We start from the raw sequence: 18,026 nt of genomic DNA on the forward strand, positions 1-18,026 counted from the left end.
TTCTTACTAAAAATTGGTTGGATGGTTTTGATGAATCCAACTTTTTTTTTTTTGGGGGGGGCTAGTTTTACATCAGTACAGAACTGGCAGCCTGAGTTTTGAGGAGCTGCAAATTGTCCATAGGGCAGTATTTCACTTACACAGATCAGTTGAAAGGCTAAGCCTTGTACCAGATAAACTAGGGCATACTAAGGATTATAGTGTTGTGTGCTTAAGAAACTCTTTGGCTGAACCAAAAAGAAAATCTAATGTGAGGTTTTGGTTTCTTTAGTGATGATGTTTAGAACATTATGGCTGATATGAGGACTACAGTGCTATATTATTGCATTACACAACACCTCCCAAAATGTTGCAGATCATACATTTGATTTCTTGTTGTTTACTGAATAGCTAAGCATAGAAGGGACTGTATTTTCTTTTGCATCATGGTCAAATTGTGACAAGGTTATAGCTAGGATAGTATTCCTACCTAATTTTAAGAGCCAAACTGGTTATGATACTAAACGACTTGGAAGCACATTAGTGTTGTTGTTATTCTTTTAGTTGCCAATGGGGGAACAGGAGTCAGTAATTCAGACTATAGCATGCAGTCAGAAATAATGCTCCCACAAGCACCTACTCCATCCAGAACTAATAGCAGTGCAAGGAGGGATTTTTGTAGGAAAGTATTATTTATTTATTAATTTTGAATGTGTCATTGTGTATCTAAAATGCACTTAGCATTATAAACAATAGATTTTAAAAAATTACAACATAAACCAGTATGTATAATCAAATTAAGCATTAAAATCATTGAAGACAAAGCAGCACGGTTGTGATCATTTCATTTGATACAACTGAAAAACTTTAAAGATCATATTAGGGCTAAAGTACTAATGCGGTCTAGTAAATTCAATAATGGCAGCATCTTTCACTGTGAACTGTGATCCTGATGAAAACTGGTGTTCTCATGCCTGATACTCATTTGTAAGTAACCTGATCTGCTTCCAAGGGACACATTTATTTGGCCCTAAATACAGACACCATAGGAACATCATATCCTGAGCATATTTGTTTCCATTTAGTTTCCAGATATCTATGAAGAATGTTTCTGTTATTATCATCTGCTACTCTGTTGATAAAGTTTGTCCAGCTTTTGATTGAAACCAGATCTTGTATTCTGCACAGGTCATCTTAAACATCTTCAACCTATTGCTGGGTCTTAGATCTAATTGTGTTTTCAACACTCTAGTACAGGGATAGTCAATGTGGTGGTCCCCAGATTGCTGCCAGTCCCTGGTGAGAAATAATTCTAGCTAATCATAGAATCATAGAGTTGGAAGAGACCACAAGGGCCATCCAGTCCAATCCCCAGCCATGCAGGAAATCCATATCAAAGCATCCCCAACAGATGGCCATCCAGCCTTTGCTTAAAGACTTCCAAAGAAGGAGACTCCACTACACTCCGAGGGAGTTTGTTCCACTGTCGTGTTAAGGAAAAAAACAACATGGGACATACAGTAAGAGAAATAAAACATGTATGTGAAAGTCAGAGTGACTCAGCAGAAGCCAATAGAGAACCACACAGGTGTGAATGGTAAAGCAATTAACAGGACCAGAGTGCCAAGGACAAGAATTGCAAAGTGGATAATTGGACACACCTGACAATTGTTAAGTGGTCAAGGCTGAGATGATGAAATCATTAATTGTGGGATGAACAAGGAGAACCAATGGGAATGATGTACACGCCTACTGGGTGGAAACAGACCACAGTAGGTGGTACCATGATATGGCTATAATAATGACTATAGATCCCAATGCATTTTGTGGGTAGTAGAGTGGATAGTAGTAGTGGATTGCAGAGTGGAGAGTGAGGAGTTGAGTATTGTTTGGAGCTGTGTATATAGTAGAATAAAGTAGATCTTTTATATAAGACTACTGAGTTGTCTGGTGTCTTGGATGAAGCTACAAGAACCAGCAGGACCCTGGTGAAGAAGGGTGAAGACTTCTGTGGAAGCAAGAGTGAGAAGGCTTGGAGAGTTTGTCGGGGTCTTCAGCCTGATCTCTACAACTCTTGCAAAGATAAACAACTGGCCAAAACTGGTCAGCGTGGTGCACAACCAGGTGGTGAGTTCCAGGCCAGGTGAAGAGCCACAACTCCCATCATCCCTGACATGTCGAACAGCCCTTACTGTCAGGAAGTTCCTCCTAATGTTGAGGTGGAATCTCTTTTCCTGCAGCTTGGATCCATTGTTCCTGGTCCTGTTCTCTGGAGCAGCAGAAAACAAGGTTGTTCCCTCCTTGATGTGACACCCCTTCAAATATTTAAACAGAGCTATCATATCACCTCTTAATCTTCTTTTCACCAGGCTAAACATCCCCAGCTCCCTAAGTCATTCCTCATAGGACATGGTTTCCAGACCCTTCACCATTTTAGTCGCTCTCCTTTGGACATGCTCCAGTTTCTCAATGTCCTTTTTGAATTGTGGTGCCCAGAACTGGACACAATATTCCAGGTGGGGCCTGACCAAAGCAGAATACAGTGGCACTAGCATCGCATTGTTGACTCATGTTCAACTTGTGGTCTACTTGGACTCCCAGATCCCTTTCACACGTAGTTTCATTCAGCCAGGTGTCCCCCATCCTATATCTGTGCATTTTATTTTTCTGCCCTAAGTGCAGTACCTTACATTTCTCTGTGTTGAATTTCATTTTGTTAGCTTTGGCCCAGTTTTCAAGTCTATTCAGGTCATTTTGAATTTTGATCCTGTCCTCTGGAGTATTAGCTATTCCTCCTAATTTGGTGTCATCTGCAAATTTGATAAGTATGCTCCCAATTCTGTCATCCAGGTCATTGATGTTGAATAGCACTGGGCCCAGGACAGAGCCCTGTGGGACCCCACTGGTCACTTCTCTCCAGGATGAAAAGGTGCCATTGTTGAGCACCCTTTGGGTTCGGCCGGTCAACCAGTTACAAATCCATGTAACAGTTACCTTGTCTAGTCCACATTTTACAAGCTTGTTTGCAAGAATGTCATGGGAAACTTTGTCAAAGACCTTACTGAAATCAAGATATACTATATCGACAACATTCCCTTCATCTACCAAGCTAGTAATTTTATCAAAGAAAGAGATTAGATATGTCTGGCATGACTTGTTTCTCTGAAACCCGTGTTGGCTTTTTGTGATTATGGGATTGCCTTCTAGATGGACACAAATAAGGTATCAGTATCTAGTACACTGACAAAACAAAACCAGTGGTCACCTACATCACTCGGAAAACACTGCCCTAAGGGTAAGCATACAAAGACAGTCAGTTTTGAACCCTTGAATATACCCCTGAATATACCAGCAGCAGTGTCAGAGGTGATTCTGGAACAGTGGTGTTCCCCCGTTTTGAGTTACCCAGTGTGGCGAACCCCCTCGGCCACCCACTACCCCTCTAGATTACTGTTGAGGAGCACAGTTCTGGGGCATCTAAAGACCCTTCAGAGTCTGGCATGGCTGCTATGATGGACTCTGAAAGGAAGGAATTACTTCCCCAGAAGCAGCTGCTGCTGAAGGGGTGGTTCCAAGGCTTCCAAGGAGCCTTGAGAGCCTGGCACAGCTGCCATGCCACACTCTGAAGGGAAGGAACTGCCTTCCCCAGCAGTGGCAGTTTAGGATCCAGCCATTTGGGATCCCTCAGCAGTGGTCTCCAGATGGCCATTTGAGATCAAGAACAACTGCTCAGGGGAGCAGCCATACAAAAAGTACAGCCTGCACCAGCAGCACCCATTACTGTGGGGGGCAGTGCTATGGCTCCAGGCAGCTGCTATGGGTCTCACACAGCTGCTAATGCAACTGTGCCAGTCCCACATGGTGTACCACTTCATTGGGTGTACACTTCTCTGAGTGCCACCCAGTGTCCAGACCCAGCATAGCCCCCTCCCCCCAGTAAGTTCACTGCTCTGGAAGCCACAGCTGGCTTATGCTGCATTTGCATTGTAGAAATAGTGCAGTTTGACATGCTCTCACTAAAATGCCTCAACAACAACAACAACATTTCTTACCCTCATCTGGATCAAAGCAAGGAATAACAAAACAACAAATATTCATTGGTTAAGAACACAACATCAGTTAAATATCAATTAAAAGAACAAGCAAGCAACATACAAAATTCATTGTTTAACATTTACTGTTTTAAAAATCAGCTGGATAGGGCTGTCAGAAGAGATTAGTCTTCAATGCTGTTTTAAATTTGGACGGCATACACTCAGCTATGAAATCTCTTCCAGTAGGTCACTCCAGTGCTATGGAATCCTGAAATTTTTAGTTTGTTGTGGCACCAGAGCTCTCTGGTGGAGAAAGCTAAATGTCTAACAAAACTATAAATTCCAGAATTATATTGCATTGAGCTGTGGCAGTTAACGTTATTTCTGCAGGGCAAATGCAGCCTCAGTGATGAAGGCCATCCTGTGCAAAACATAGCAGTAGATTATGACCTCTGGGCTGTGGAGAATAAACAAATGCCTTCTTTGACCAGATGCATTCTTCCTTGGCCAAGCATATGTGCAATTTAGGAATTCTGTTGAGCACCCCATTACTGGATTCCTCAATTTGCGGTCCAAAACCAACTAAATTAGCTTCCTAACTGAACAAAATTTGATCCCATATTCCCATGTCCAAGCAGTAACTATATCTAAACAATTCTTTCCATAGCTCCCACTGTATTGTTTGTATTTCATTTATTTATAATTCATTTTTACAGCTAGTAATAAGTCTCTGCCTTCATAGCAATGATGATGAGCAACGACTCATTATCATTATTCATCATCATGATGAGCAGTGAATTTTATTTATTTTTTTAAACAATGAATACCAAATTTTATATTGTCTTACAATTACATATATTCAAAACATGTTCATAAAAAACATATTTAAAATTATTGCAATTAACTGATTGTTCTGTTGTTCCTTTTTTAAAACAGGAGTCCCTGAATGTTATTGATCCTGGCTTAATGGAACTAAGTGGCACAAGTGAAGATGCTCTAGAATGGGATGAAATGGACATAAGTAATAAACTAATAAGCATTAATGAGGAATTCAGTGAGTTTGATCAAGAACTGAAGCAGGATGACACAAAGCTGAACTTTCCAGCTAAAGCATGTGCTGTTAATACCAGCCCAAAGCAAGAAGGAAATCCTAGTAAACAAGAAAATTGTCTTGACAGCTCAGATGTTACAGCTACACCAGGTCCTCAGGTCTACCAAGTGTACACTCTCCACAATGTGGAATTATCAGAACAAAATCATATCTCTCTTGTGAAAAAGGGATCAAATCCCCCCAGTCTTAGAAAACCAGAGGTTTCAAATAAACACACCAGTAAGGACTCTTCATTGTCGCCCTCCAAACATTTACCAGGTAGCACCACTTTGACAATACCACAGAATTATATGTATCACAGTGGAAATGTAAACAGGCATTCTGACAGTCAGAATAAAATAGGCAATGAAAACGAAGCAGAAGCTATGACCAGTTCTGAAATCCCTTGGCTAGGTGATACTAATGAGATGCAGGAGAAGTCTATAATTAACATTTCACATTCCCAGTTAGGGAATATAGTTGATGCAATAAAAGAAAACTTTAAACAGGAGGATGGAGAGAACCATATTCATAACTTGTTAACTACTTCTCAGTCAAACTGTTGTGACAAAGATAAAGATCTGGACAGTATTACCCAAAATGACTCCCAGAATGCAGAAGAGTTACAACAAGGAAAACACAATGTCTTTACATTTTATGATTATTCATATCTTCAGGGTTCAAAGCTTAAGCTACCAATGGTAATGAAGCAATCACACTCAGAAAAAGTAGACAAACAAGGTAGTTTACTTCATGGGTTTTATTTTGATAAAATCCCCTTAAAATCTGAACATCATCCTGTGGAACCAAAAGGACACACATCTACTGAAAAGCTTGCATTCCCAACTCAATTAGATGATACAGAGCCCAAATGCTGTGAATTTGTGGAGGATCTGAAGAAACTAAGTGACACAGGAAATGCAAAACAGCTTTCAGCTTTATCTCATAGCTCTTCTTTAGACTCGCTTTCTGTGACAAATGATTTGTTTGGCTCAACTATTTTTAGAAGTGGAGATGGTCTTCATCGTAGTACTTCCTTGGAGAGTTGGTTAACACCCTACAAAAGCAATGAAGACCTTTTCAGCTGTAATGGCTCTGGAGACCTAAGTGGAAGTAGCGATTCTGTTGGAGAACTTAGCAAAAGGACGTTGGACCTTTTGAATCGTTTAGAAAATATCCAGAGCCCTTTAGATCAAAAAATAAAACGCAGCATCTCTGACATCACACTCCAAACCACTTCTCAAAGAATGTCCTTGACTGGCCAGTTATCATTAGATATTGCATCTTCTATCAATGAAGATTCCCCTGCATCTCTGACTGAGTTAAGCAGCAGTGATGACCTGTCTTTGTGCTCTGAAGATATTGTATTGCACAGAAATAAAGTACCAGATTCAAATGCATCATTCAGAAAACATCTCAATCACTCTGTAGCTGATGAGAGTGATGTCAACGTTAGCATGATTGTTAATGTTTCCTGTACCTCCGCTTGCACGGATGATGAAGATGACAGTGATTTGCTATCAAGTTCTACCCTCACCCTGACTGAGGAAGAGCTGGGCATTAAAGATGAAGATGATAACTCCAGTATTGCAACTGATGAGGATATTTATGAAGACTGCAATTTAATTTCAGGACTTGACTACATAAAGAATGAACTCCACACTTGGATCAGACCTAAATTTTATCTGACAAAGGAGAAAAGAAGGAGCAACTTGGATGAGGAAATCCAAGGCTGTAAGGATGTACGAAGTGACAAGACACTGAAAGCAAAAAATTCATTGAGCATTGAAAAATTTTTGAATGATTCCATATGTACACTTAGGGAAAATAATGGCAACAGTAAGGATACATGTGATAGTCATGAACCAGGTACTAAAAGGCAAATGAAAGTTTCCCAAGATCATTTAGTGGACGATATGGAAAATGGAAATGTTGCAATTACTCATGAAAGTCCCAAAGAAGAACTTACTCAGATATCAACTATGAATGTTAGTACACTCGATAGTAAGGAAAGTGAAAATGACTGTTGTATCGGTGAAGTATTTACTGATAGTTCAGATGATTCACATATAGATGGTAAGGAGTCTGTTCAAGTGTCAGATATACTGAGTTCTCGAAGAGAATATAAAAAGCATCTTCTTTTGGATGGCTGTTCCCTTAAAAAATCTTTCACAGAATTTGATTCAGATGTCAGAGATACAGATACAGCAATATCTAATATAGCATTACTGAAATCAGTGCCAAATATTCAACAAAGCAGAAAAGGAATTAGTGAATACAGCAGTGATTGCTGTGAATCTTTAAAATCGAATGAAGCAGAAAAAAATGTATTGGTTGGCAGTAGTGATTCAGGTTGTAACTGTGAATCAGCTACTTTTGATAAAAGAAATGGGGAAGATTGCTCAGTGCATAATTTTGTCATGGAGATAATTGATATGGCCTCAACAGCACTAAAGAACAAGTCACAGCCTGAAAGTGAACTTGCTGTTCCACACTCATTAGCACAGATCAGAGAAAAGGTTCTAGAACATTCTCACAGGCCAATCCAACTTAGAAAGGGGGATTTTTATTCTTATCTTTCACTCTCTTCTCATGATAGTGACTGTGGGGAAGTAACAAAGTATGTTGAAGAAAAGAGCAGTACACCAGTACCACTGGACTTTGCAGAAAACATTGAATGCTTTTTTGAAGCATGTCCTGAAGAAGAAAGAGTTGAGCAGCAAGAATATGTTGCTAATGAAGAAGCTGGAGTTGCTTTAGCAAAATATGAAGCTCTGGATTTAATAGAGGGACCTGAAAAATCTGGTGATTGTAGTGGCTTTTCTTTCTTAGGACAAGAGACAGATATACGCATGCCAAGCTGTTTTAGTCAGATGGTTTCAGATAATTTTAAAAATTCTGCTAGTAAATGTTTGAATTTGGACATTTCTAATGAAAGTCCAGGCTTGAATTCCCTTCCAATTAACTCTAAAGAAATTGAACCAGAAAAGTCACTTGGAACTGAAAAATCAAAAGAAGATCTTGACTCTTCTCTACAAGCCTCAACTGAAACCATTCAGTTAAAACCTGATAACCTGAAGGACATTTTGCACCAGGACACTCAAACTCTTACATGTGAAGAAAATCTCCTGCATCTTCACAAAGAAAGGCACATAAATACACAGAGATAGAATGTAACCCACTCTGGACACACGTACACATTATTTCATAATCAGGTAGGTATTGGACACTATGAGAAAGGAACATGGTTTATTGATGAAATGATTGTATAATGAAGCAAAATGTAGTGTTGCCTTTTAAAGTTTTGGAATAGATTACTGTGTCTCCTGAATTTAAATATAAAATGACATCAATCTGGGGTCACTTTTCTTTACATTTTAGACTCAGGTGTAGATAGAATCAAAGAGATGGAAGAGACCATAAGGGCCATCCAGTCCAACCCTCTGTCATGCAGGAATACTTAGTCAAAGCACTCCTGACATATGGCCATCCATTCTCTATTATAAACCCTCCAAAGAAGAAGACTCTGCTGCTCTCCATGGCAGTGTGCTCCACTGTTGAACAGCTCTTACCATCAGGACGTTTTTCCTAATATGTAGGTGGAATCTCTTTTCCTATAGTTTGAATCCATACATGAGTCTAAAATATAAGTTTTTTGCATCAGCTGAAATTGACAAATACTGAGCATGTAAGTCACTGCTTTTATTTTCTTAGGAGTCATTAAAGCAGTAACTAATTCTTCTCTCTGAAAAGCAGCTTGTTAAATACTAGTCTAAATCCATGGAAATTTACCATTCAGTAGTTCATTCAATCAATGGGTCTACTTTAACTGGAATTAGCAACTGGATTTAACCCAATACTTGTAAATATGTATATTGTGTGTTTGGATACACAATGTAAACATAACTCCAGGTTATTGGGTGTCACTTCCCAGACACCTGTACAATGCAAAAGTTATATAGCATGTTTTCCCAGTAATAATTAATATCCGTAGGGGCTACCTACACTCTATTTTCTGTGATGGTTATATAACTCTCTTACTATCTAATCTACAGCAGGGCAAGACGGAGCAATGAAAGGTGAGACAAGGCAAGGCAAGGTGGGGTGAGACAGGACAGGACAGAATTGGACTTTCTTTATTAAATTGCCCCGTAATTCATACCTGAAGTACTTCTCCTTGACTGATAATACTGCTAACTATCCCTCATAATTATGGTGAAAAATTAAAAATAGCTGATCCAATTGTTAGGGAAGGATAGTAAAGACTTGAAGGTTTCCATTTAAGTTCTAGACTCCCTAGTTCACTAAATGAAGTAGAAAAGGGAACAACACATTAGTTCCAGTCTATCTCCAGGTCCAATCTGTCCCTTTCCAATAATGGCTACATGAGATGAGATGCAAAGCATCATACTGAAATGCAAAGCACTCTACTTTTATATCCTCTATTGTAGTTCTAAAACATACTTTTAGGCCTCCTATCAACCCCTGAACAACAAAGCCATATTTCCTCTACAATATTGGTATGCTGCTGGGTAAAGATCTCTCACTCAGCTTTGGGCTAAGAAATCCCATTGCCCTAGGTCCTAGAAGAAATTGTAGGAATTTGCTGCAGTTAATAGAATCTGCCTTCTGATTATGTGGCACCCCACAAAGAATCCCTGTGCTATTCACTTATTAGTTCAGAAACAAAGGACATAAATCAGATATGCATCCAATTGTGGGTATCAGGTGTATACATCACATGTCTTTAAACTGGAAACACGTTCTGATGTCCATCTCAATTTGAATTCTGCAACAACTAATCACACCCAAGGGCCATTTTAAATTGTAATCTGAGATGGAATGGGGCAGTTCTCTGCAGAAAGGTACAACCTCTCTGTCTGGACACTTCTGTGTTTTTGCTATCAGATCATGGCCAGCTCTGATAAAGTTACTAGTGAGCCCAGTTTTTCCCTCTCATCCTCTGTGTCCAGAATAATCCTGTTAGTAACACGTTGGCTGGCATCCTGACAGTGGCATACCCAGGTGTAACAGAAATTTACACCCATGGAAATAACCCTTTTTGTTTGTAGCATATAGACAAATTTATCACTTCCATTTCCCATTCTGAGCCACTTACCTGTTCCATCTCCCACTATAAAGCCACTTACCTGCCTAGATTTTAATCATATATAGCACAACAAAGATGACATTAAAATGCCATGTATTACAGCTGCATTTGTTCTAGAGACATTTCTCTAAAATAAATGTTTGTGAAAAACTTAAACTAAGAGATAGTGCAGTGCTTCCTCCACAAGAGGTACAAATGACAGTGACCTATTGATATGAGTAGTACAGCATCAAATGAGGAGACTGATGAACTTTTTTCATGAAGAAATAACTGGACATTTCACATTCACTACAGTTAAAATGTTTTGTTTGCCTCAAAAGTTGTTTTGATTTATGGTGATGCAAAAGGTGAACCTATCACAGGGTTTTCTGGGGGCAGAGAGTGTGACTTGCCTAAAGTCACCTAGTGGACTTCCATAGTCAAGCAGGGAATTGAACCCTGATCTCCAGAGTCATAATCCAACACTGAAACCAAATTGAGTGTCCCAAGTAGGTTTTTGAATTAAGGTATTATTATTATTATTATTATTATTATTATTAATTTGTATTTTCCTGCCTCTCCTGGGTGGATTGAGGTGGGATCACAACCTGATTTAAAAAACAATACAGAATAACACACAAAACATAACACTTTAATTCAAAAGGCTACTTGGGGCACTCAGCTTGTAGCTGGAAAAGCTATTTGTCCCTTCCTCAGTAACCCACTGAACACGGAGGAAAAGGAAGGAGATGAGTAAGAGCGAGAGGGTGGGCAAAAAGTGAGGGGGGAATGGCTCTACACATTGATGCCTCTTGTCCTGTTTCTTGGTGGCTTTGGCCACAGTTACTGCTGGTCTAAGGTCCCTTAAAATGTGGTTCTTTACTGGAAAACAAAATGCTTCATCACCTCTGTCCTAGTTTAACTATAGTGGGCCTTACATATTCACTTGAGTTAAGAACACTCCCATGAAAGCATAGAAACCACTTTTTTTTTTAACCTGAGGGAATAAATCTCTAGGTTCTCCGGTGCATGGTCTTTGTTGACTCTATGCTTGAGGACCTAGAGAACATAGTACATAAATCTGCAAATAATCAAATCTGCAAAAAGTCAAAGGAGCACATGCGGATGGCCAACTGTGTAACTTCTTTGTGTCCATGAACAATGTTTTCTGTCCAAATGGGAGCCCTATTCACTTTAGTGAAGGTGGCAATTCTGTGCACTCATCCTTTTTTTACAAACGAAATTGCCCCTCTCAATTTACCTGACTTAGGATGTCCTTACATGCTGAAGCACAAGTTCATTTATGCATTGCTATGGGCTCATGGGTCAGGATATTGCTTATATGAAGACAGTGATTTAAAAAAAACCACACATTGTGCTTTAAGCAGTAGCAGTAGGATCTGTGTTTTCACCAAATTCTAGAGTTCCTTCCCCCACTGTAAGAGCTTAGTTGATACTTTAACTTCATCTTTCATGCTATGGGAAATGAATTAGAGGCAATCTATCCTAATTTGTTAACTTATTCAAATAACAGTTATTATACTTAACTATGCTAAAGATTATCTTTTTGGTGGCAGATTGTTTATTTTTTTGATGAGCCTAATTACTGATTTTCCAAAGGTAATTTACATTTATTACTAATACATCTCTTAAAATGTGACAGATAAATGTTGTTCCCATAAGTGTATTATGAAAAAAGTTACTATTTAAAAACACATTATTTAATTTGAAAGATAAATGGCAAACACCATTTTTTTTCCATGAGCACCTGTGCTCTAAGCTCATTAAAATGTGTGATTTTATGTGGAGCTGTGATACTTAAGAAAAAAAAATTATCTATGGTATATGTATACCCTAAAAATAAACTCAGCTCGCAAAGGTGACAGTATGCATATTTACCAACGTAGCTCAACTAATTTCATATGATTTCTGGTGCAGCTGCAAGCCAGAAGAAAGCTGTTCTGAGCAAATATATTTTGTTGCTGAATGTATCTAAGTTGTAATCTCATTCTTTTATCAGTGTGCTATAAAATTGACCATTAAGGGAATGTAATAGCAATTCTCTAAACAGCTTCAAAAATTTCTATATCAGGAGTGATAATTCTGTCCTCTCTATCCAGTGTGCTGTTCATTGGCAAAAAGTACTGTGCAGTTTTGTTTCTCCATGGACGTGAGAGTTTGAGAAGAATAAACACAAAGAAGAGGCAATTTTTTTCATTGGCTCATTATTAATTTTTGCTATCATTATGACCCCTGACCTTTCCCACTTGAAGATTTTTCTTTAAAAACATGGAAAGCTGCCCTATGCCAGGTTCAACTTATTTGTTCATCTTGCCCAAGGTGGTCTCCAGAGTGTCTGGCTTCCAACTTTTCAAACCAAGTCCTTTTAAGTGGAGATGCCAGGGAGTAGACTTTGTACCTCCCTTCAAGCAAATCATGTCCCCTTCCACTGAACTATGCCATCTCCCAAAATACAGAGCCTCCCTTCCTTCAACAGGAGGTGAGCTCCATTACTGGAGGTGATTCACATACAAAACCTGATTACTCTCTCAGTTTATCTTCCTGGGCTGAGATAGCAGCAAGTTGTTCCAGAATGCCTAATTCCATTAGAATCAAAGTAATTATTTCATATTCCTGTACATGATATTTCTATGTGTTTAGATGTCCAAAACACATCCACCCCAAGAGTGAGCCTTTCATTAAACTAAAAACCTACCCCAAGTTTAAAGAACAGATATGCTACACATTTTCAATAACATGTGAGGATCTTGTTCAAACCACAAGCCTATTCCTTTTTACATTTTTTTTGCAAGCATCATTTTCTATAAAAATAGAGAGGTCAGTTCCAGCAAATAAGATCAAAGGAGAAGGTAACTGGATAGATCTAGCTATTTCTACTTAATTTGGAAGGCATATAATGCAAGCCTGGAGTGCCTCCTAGGAAATGCTTGAGTACTAATCTCTTAGCTGTATTCCTACAGTTTTTTTTTTATATAATCTTCATCATAAAGTTTGTTACATAGGTTAACCCTAAACTCCAGGCCAGAAAAATCCAACATTATGAAATCTTGCCAAGGCAGTCATTAACACAGTTATCAGACACTATTTAATATATTCATGAATTGTTTGTATAAGTCCTCTCACCTATTTCTTTTGTTTGTTGTACTTCTGAGGGAACTATAAATGTCATGATTCTGTTTATGGAACCTATGGAACCTACTAACACCCCAAGCCTAAATAGATTACTTGGAAGTAAGTCCTCCTGATTTTAATGGGTCTTACTTTCCATGTAATGGGTTTAGGATTGAAGATTATATAGGTTGGTTGGCCTTTATTGAGTCTTGCATTGCTATTGATTGGTACACTTTTAAAAAAAAAAGTAAAGAAGGTAAGTTCACAGGCACCTGAAAGGATGGGATTGAGGGAAAAGGTCAAACTTGATTATTTCCCCTGTGCCTTTTGAAACTAAATCTTGTTTTATAAAAATCAATGAGGTTTCCACATCAATAAAAAGATATCTCTCTGATAGAGACTCAGCCTATGAAAAATTGTTGCTCATATGCTGTTATTTTTTGCATATGAAGACATTGGTATGAAATCATAGAAGAGCTATTTTTTGTTACTCTGGAAAAACTTGTGTTTTAGGAATGAAAATGTACTTTATGTAACATGCTATTACTTTTTTTCCCCTTCCTTTTAGAAACTTGGCTGCATTTCAGGTGCAGACTTATCCTCTAAACCCTGCGATGACCTCTAATTCCATTGTATCACTGCCTTTTGTTACACTTGACTCCCAAGATGAATTTTCTTTCCAAATGTGATTTGTTCATGTTGGCTTTTGTGACCAGGATGCATATGCTGGTCATTTTTCAATTATCATTTTGCTTTGTGGCAAAACCATTTGCTTCCATATGGATTTTTCTCCCAAGCTACCTCTTAACAGGCCACCCCTCCAAATCTGTATGACTTCTCACCCAGTAACTTTTTAAAAAATGATTTTGGAGTTCCTTGATGTATCTGTTCCACTAGCTCAAAACTGTAAATGTCATTAATTCTCCTATTTTATGTATCAAATTTGGTATTTTCTGTGTATAATGCATAATTGTTTCTTGAAAATATTTTATGTTTAGAATGGAAGCTTTATTTGATTGTAGCAAAAGGAAGAGAATGGATTCTCATTCAACATAACTCAAGTTGCATAAAATAAATACAAATTTATCCTTTAGTTGTGGTTGTTTTTTTAAAAAAATCTATGCAACACGTCATAATACAGCTACACACAGTGTTGTATATTAAGAACTGTTAACACTCTACTGAATTAAATACAACAGTTTGGTTTTCTACTATGCTTCTTGAGGTGGTAATCAGAAAAGCCCCCCCCCCCCATTTTTAAAAATGGTGCCTTGCTGTATTTCTTATACCATTTATTAAAAATCTGCTTTCACAGTAAAATTGTTGGTTTGAAGAAAGGACATAGCAAGGTGTGAATAAACTCTGTATATATGTATAACCAAGTGCAAACATTGATGTATAATGACAGTATAAAATGCTTTAATGTTTGTGATGCCCAGTGGTGTGGAAAACATAAGCCTTAAAAACCACTAGATTGCATGATAATTAGAACTGGCATAATAAACACAGTTTACTGGGTAAAATTCAGAATTGGCTATCATTTTCCTGCATCTTGCCTTAAAATCAATAGTGCATGCCCTACCAGTTGGTATCTACACTTTTAGAAGGGCCCACGAGATTATGTATATGTTTGTATGGATACAAAAGGACAACAGTCTCTTATGTTCACTGAAGAAATTTTAAATTTCAAAAATATTGTAAAATGGACATATGTTGAAAGCAGGCTATACTTAATTTCCTACTAGAAGATTAGTAATGTACAGTTGGCCAGGTGTATCTATGTATTCTGAATCCACTGATTTAACCATCCATGGCTTGAAAATAGTCCCAAAAAAGTTTCCAAAAAGCAAAGCTTGATTTTGCCATTTTATATAATAGACACACACAACTTTACTCCACCATTGTATACAATGGGACTTGAGCATCCATGGATTTTGGTCTCCATGAGGGGTCCTGAACCAAATCCCAGCAGATACTGAGGGGCCACCATACATATGCAGCTTTCATAAACACATAACCATCCAAAATGTCTGATGGTTCAGCTATTGGTGGTAAGGCAGAGGACTTAATTCCACTTTGCAGCAATTTCCTAACTACTAATTCTGCCTCCATGGACAAAGCTACCTGCAAAAAAGCTGTCTACAGAAGGGCTGGGCAACTGTGGTTTTCCAGATTGTTCTAGTCTATGGATTCCATTCCTTCTAGTCAGCATAGCTGATGATGAGAGATTATGGGAGCAGCAGTTTAAAAACTTCTGGAGGGCCACGGTTGCCTATCTCAGGCTATCTCAGCCCTAAAAATGTTATAGATCCTGAGGGGATGAAAAGGAGAACGTAGGGAGAAAGAGGATCTAACATCCTTCAAGAAGTCATTCCTATCCCCTTGGGTTGAGCAGTCTACCCATGAACCTGTTTTGAAAAACTGAAATTGGAGGGTTTACCCCACTCTTATCTGTCATTTTTTGTCCATAACTACCAGCAAAAGAGGTTTATTCCTAATATTTAGGGATCTGTAAGCTGCAACCCAGAAAGCAAAATGGCTTCTCATTGTCCCAGCAGCCATGCAGATGTCACACACCACCAAAGGAAAACAAACAAACAAAAAAATAAAAGTGTTCATAAAGCTAGATATGCTAAATATATGTACAGAAATAATTGCAATAAGGGGGTTGGATTTGATGGCCCTTGTGGTCTCTTCCAACTCTATGATTCTGCGATTCTATGAATTTATATAGAAATGGTTCACTTTTCATTATAAGGAGGAAGATGGTGACTAGGAAACCCTTACCTTTTCATTGTCCAAATATTATTTATCTTATTTTTTACTTTTTAAAAACATTTCATAATTTATAGCTTTATAGCACTGTACTTTTTAAAAATAATCACAATTCTTTGGGTACTGTCTAAATTGAAAATATAAAATACAAAGTAGCAACACAACAATACTAAAAGTAATCACATGAAAATAAGGTAAAGCCAGCAGAGGCACATAATAAACCTATAAACACAAATAAAATAGTGCAAAGAGCTAAAAGTACTCTAAAGCATATAAAATATAAAAATTAACCAACTGGTGTCAGTACACAGTTGCTGTACATAGGTAAGAATTACGTGAACTCCAAAGTCTGAGTTTAAAGTATACACTAATATTCTGGCATTCAAGATGAGATATTAAAATGAAACACTGAAACCTTTGTAATACAATTTGAAAGTCTTGATGGCTTGAACTCAAATTTTGCTGAATCCAATTACATTTTAAGACTTCACAATTCTAGCCCTATACAAACTATACACACACACATACTCCCTCAGAGTTTAAACCTTGTCCCCACCCAATGTTCCTGTGCAAGGCTGATGGTCAGGAAGATCTCTCTTTCAACCCAGTGATCCGGACCAAGGGCTTTGGGGTGGGGGCACTGCCTCAGAACTAGAGGGGGCCAGACTAAAGTGTTCCACCTCCCTTATTGGCTTCATTGGGATTAGTGCTTCCCTATATTTCTTGTCAGCAGAGTAGCCGTGATCTTGACTGCAAGGAGGTTGCCAACATTTAAGGAGGTCAAAGACTCGTCCTCCATCTGGTGATTCTAACTGGGACTTCTACATCCATACCACCAATGACATGGTGAGGAAGCAGCATTTCCTGCTGGTTCAGAGTTGAGGCAATTGATTCAATGGGTCATCTCTAACTGGGGCCTAACCAACATGATTCCAGCCATTATCATTGTTCAAATATTTATAAGAATGGAAACTGCAGTCAAGAAATCAGAAGACAAGGATCGGGAAGGGCTGCTATGAAAGTACAGGATGAGATCATAAAGAGTAAAGACATGAGTCTGAACAATAAAGCGAGGATAGTCTAAGCTATTGTATTCCCCATTACCATGTATGGATGTGAGAGCCATACAGTTTAAAAGAAAAGCCAATTAAGAAGAAAACAAATCTAAAAGCAGCAGTACTGCAGCCAAAACATTGTGATTTTGATCTTTCAGAGCTCCAGGTTGACTCAGCCTTCCATCCTTTACTAGGTTGGTAAAATGAGTACCCACCCTTTTTTGGGGGGGAGGGGTTGGCTAACAAATTATAAATTGCTTAGAGAGTGCTCCATACTATAAAGCAGCATAGAAATGTAAATGTTATTGCCATTGCTACTGTTTCATACACAAATCCTACCAATCACAGGAAATTCATAGCATAGCATAGCAATTCTCTCATTGTTTTGAAGATCCATAGAACAATGACTGTATCCAAACAGGCCAAATACCATGTCCTCCCCTCATCCTCATGATGATGCAGGGACCAGTTTCTGGCTTTGGTATGAATTATCTGGACTACAACTGGCCGGTTTGGCACTGAACCATTATATACTCCTCTTAAACCAAAGTTAAAGCACTCACCTTCTCCTCTGGTTCTTCTGGAGCCCTCCACAGTTATGGCAGGCAAATGTTTACAATGTGTCTCACTGTGTTGGCTTTTGCCACTACAAGCCACTCCCCCAGAGGTCAGAAAAAAAATGCTCGGACATGTGATTGACCCTAGGTACCTTGTTTTTGGCTTCAGAGGGAGTGACCCATGGTAGGCGGTGTGGAGGGATGTCAGGGTAGCTGTGAGCCCAGCATACTCCAAGTTGCTCCTAGAGTATTCTGGCCAGTGACAAAGTGGATGAAATCATGGGGGAAATGTAATTGTCCAACTAATCTGGTGCT

The 18,026-nt window shown here is 38.5% G+C and overlaps 1 protein-coding gene across 4 annotated transcripts in view; it reads left to right on the forward strand.

Moving 5' to 3' along the window:
• AKAP6 (A-kinase anchoring protein 6) overlaps window positions 1-14,835 on the forward strand; it is a 346,755-nt gene extending 331,920 nt beyond the window's left edge. For 3 of the 4 annotated variants that reach the window (XM_042444832.1, XM_042444835.1, XM_042444833.1), the window contains exons 13-14: window positions 4,950-8,318; window positions 13,893-14,835. In XM_042444832.1, coding sequence (XP_042300766.1) covers window positions 4,950-8,273 — 3,324 coding nt within the window. In that variant the 3' untranslated portion in view covers window positions 8,274-8,318; window positions 13,893-14,835. Of the gene's footprint in view, window positions 1-4,949; window positions 8,319-8,484; window positions 8,627-13,892 lie in introns of those variants that run through there. The other variant, XM_042444834.1, reaches the window with a different exon arrangement.
• The last annotated feature ends 3,191 nt before the right edge of the window (window positions 14,836-18,026 follow it).

The sequence above is a fragment of the Sceloporus undulatus genome, chromosome 1, assembly GCF_019175285.1.
Source record: "Sceloporus undulatus isolate JIND9_A2432 ecotype Alabama chromosome 1, SceUnd_v1.1, whole genome shotgun sequence".
Lineage (NCBI taxonomy): Eukaryota > Metazoa > Chordata > Lepidosauria > Squamata > Phrynosomatidae > Sceloporus > Sceloporus undulatus.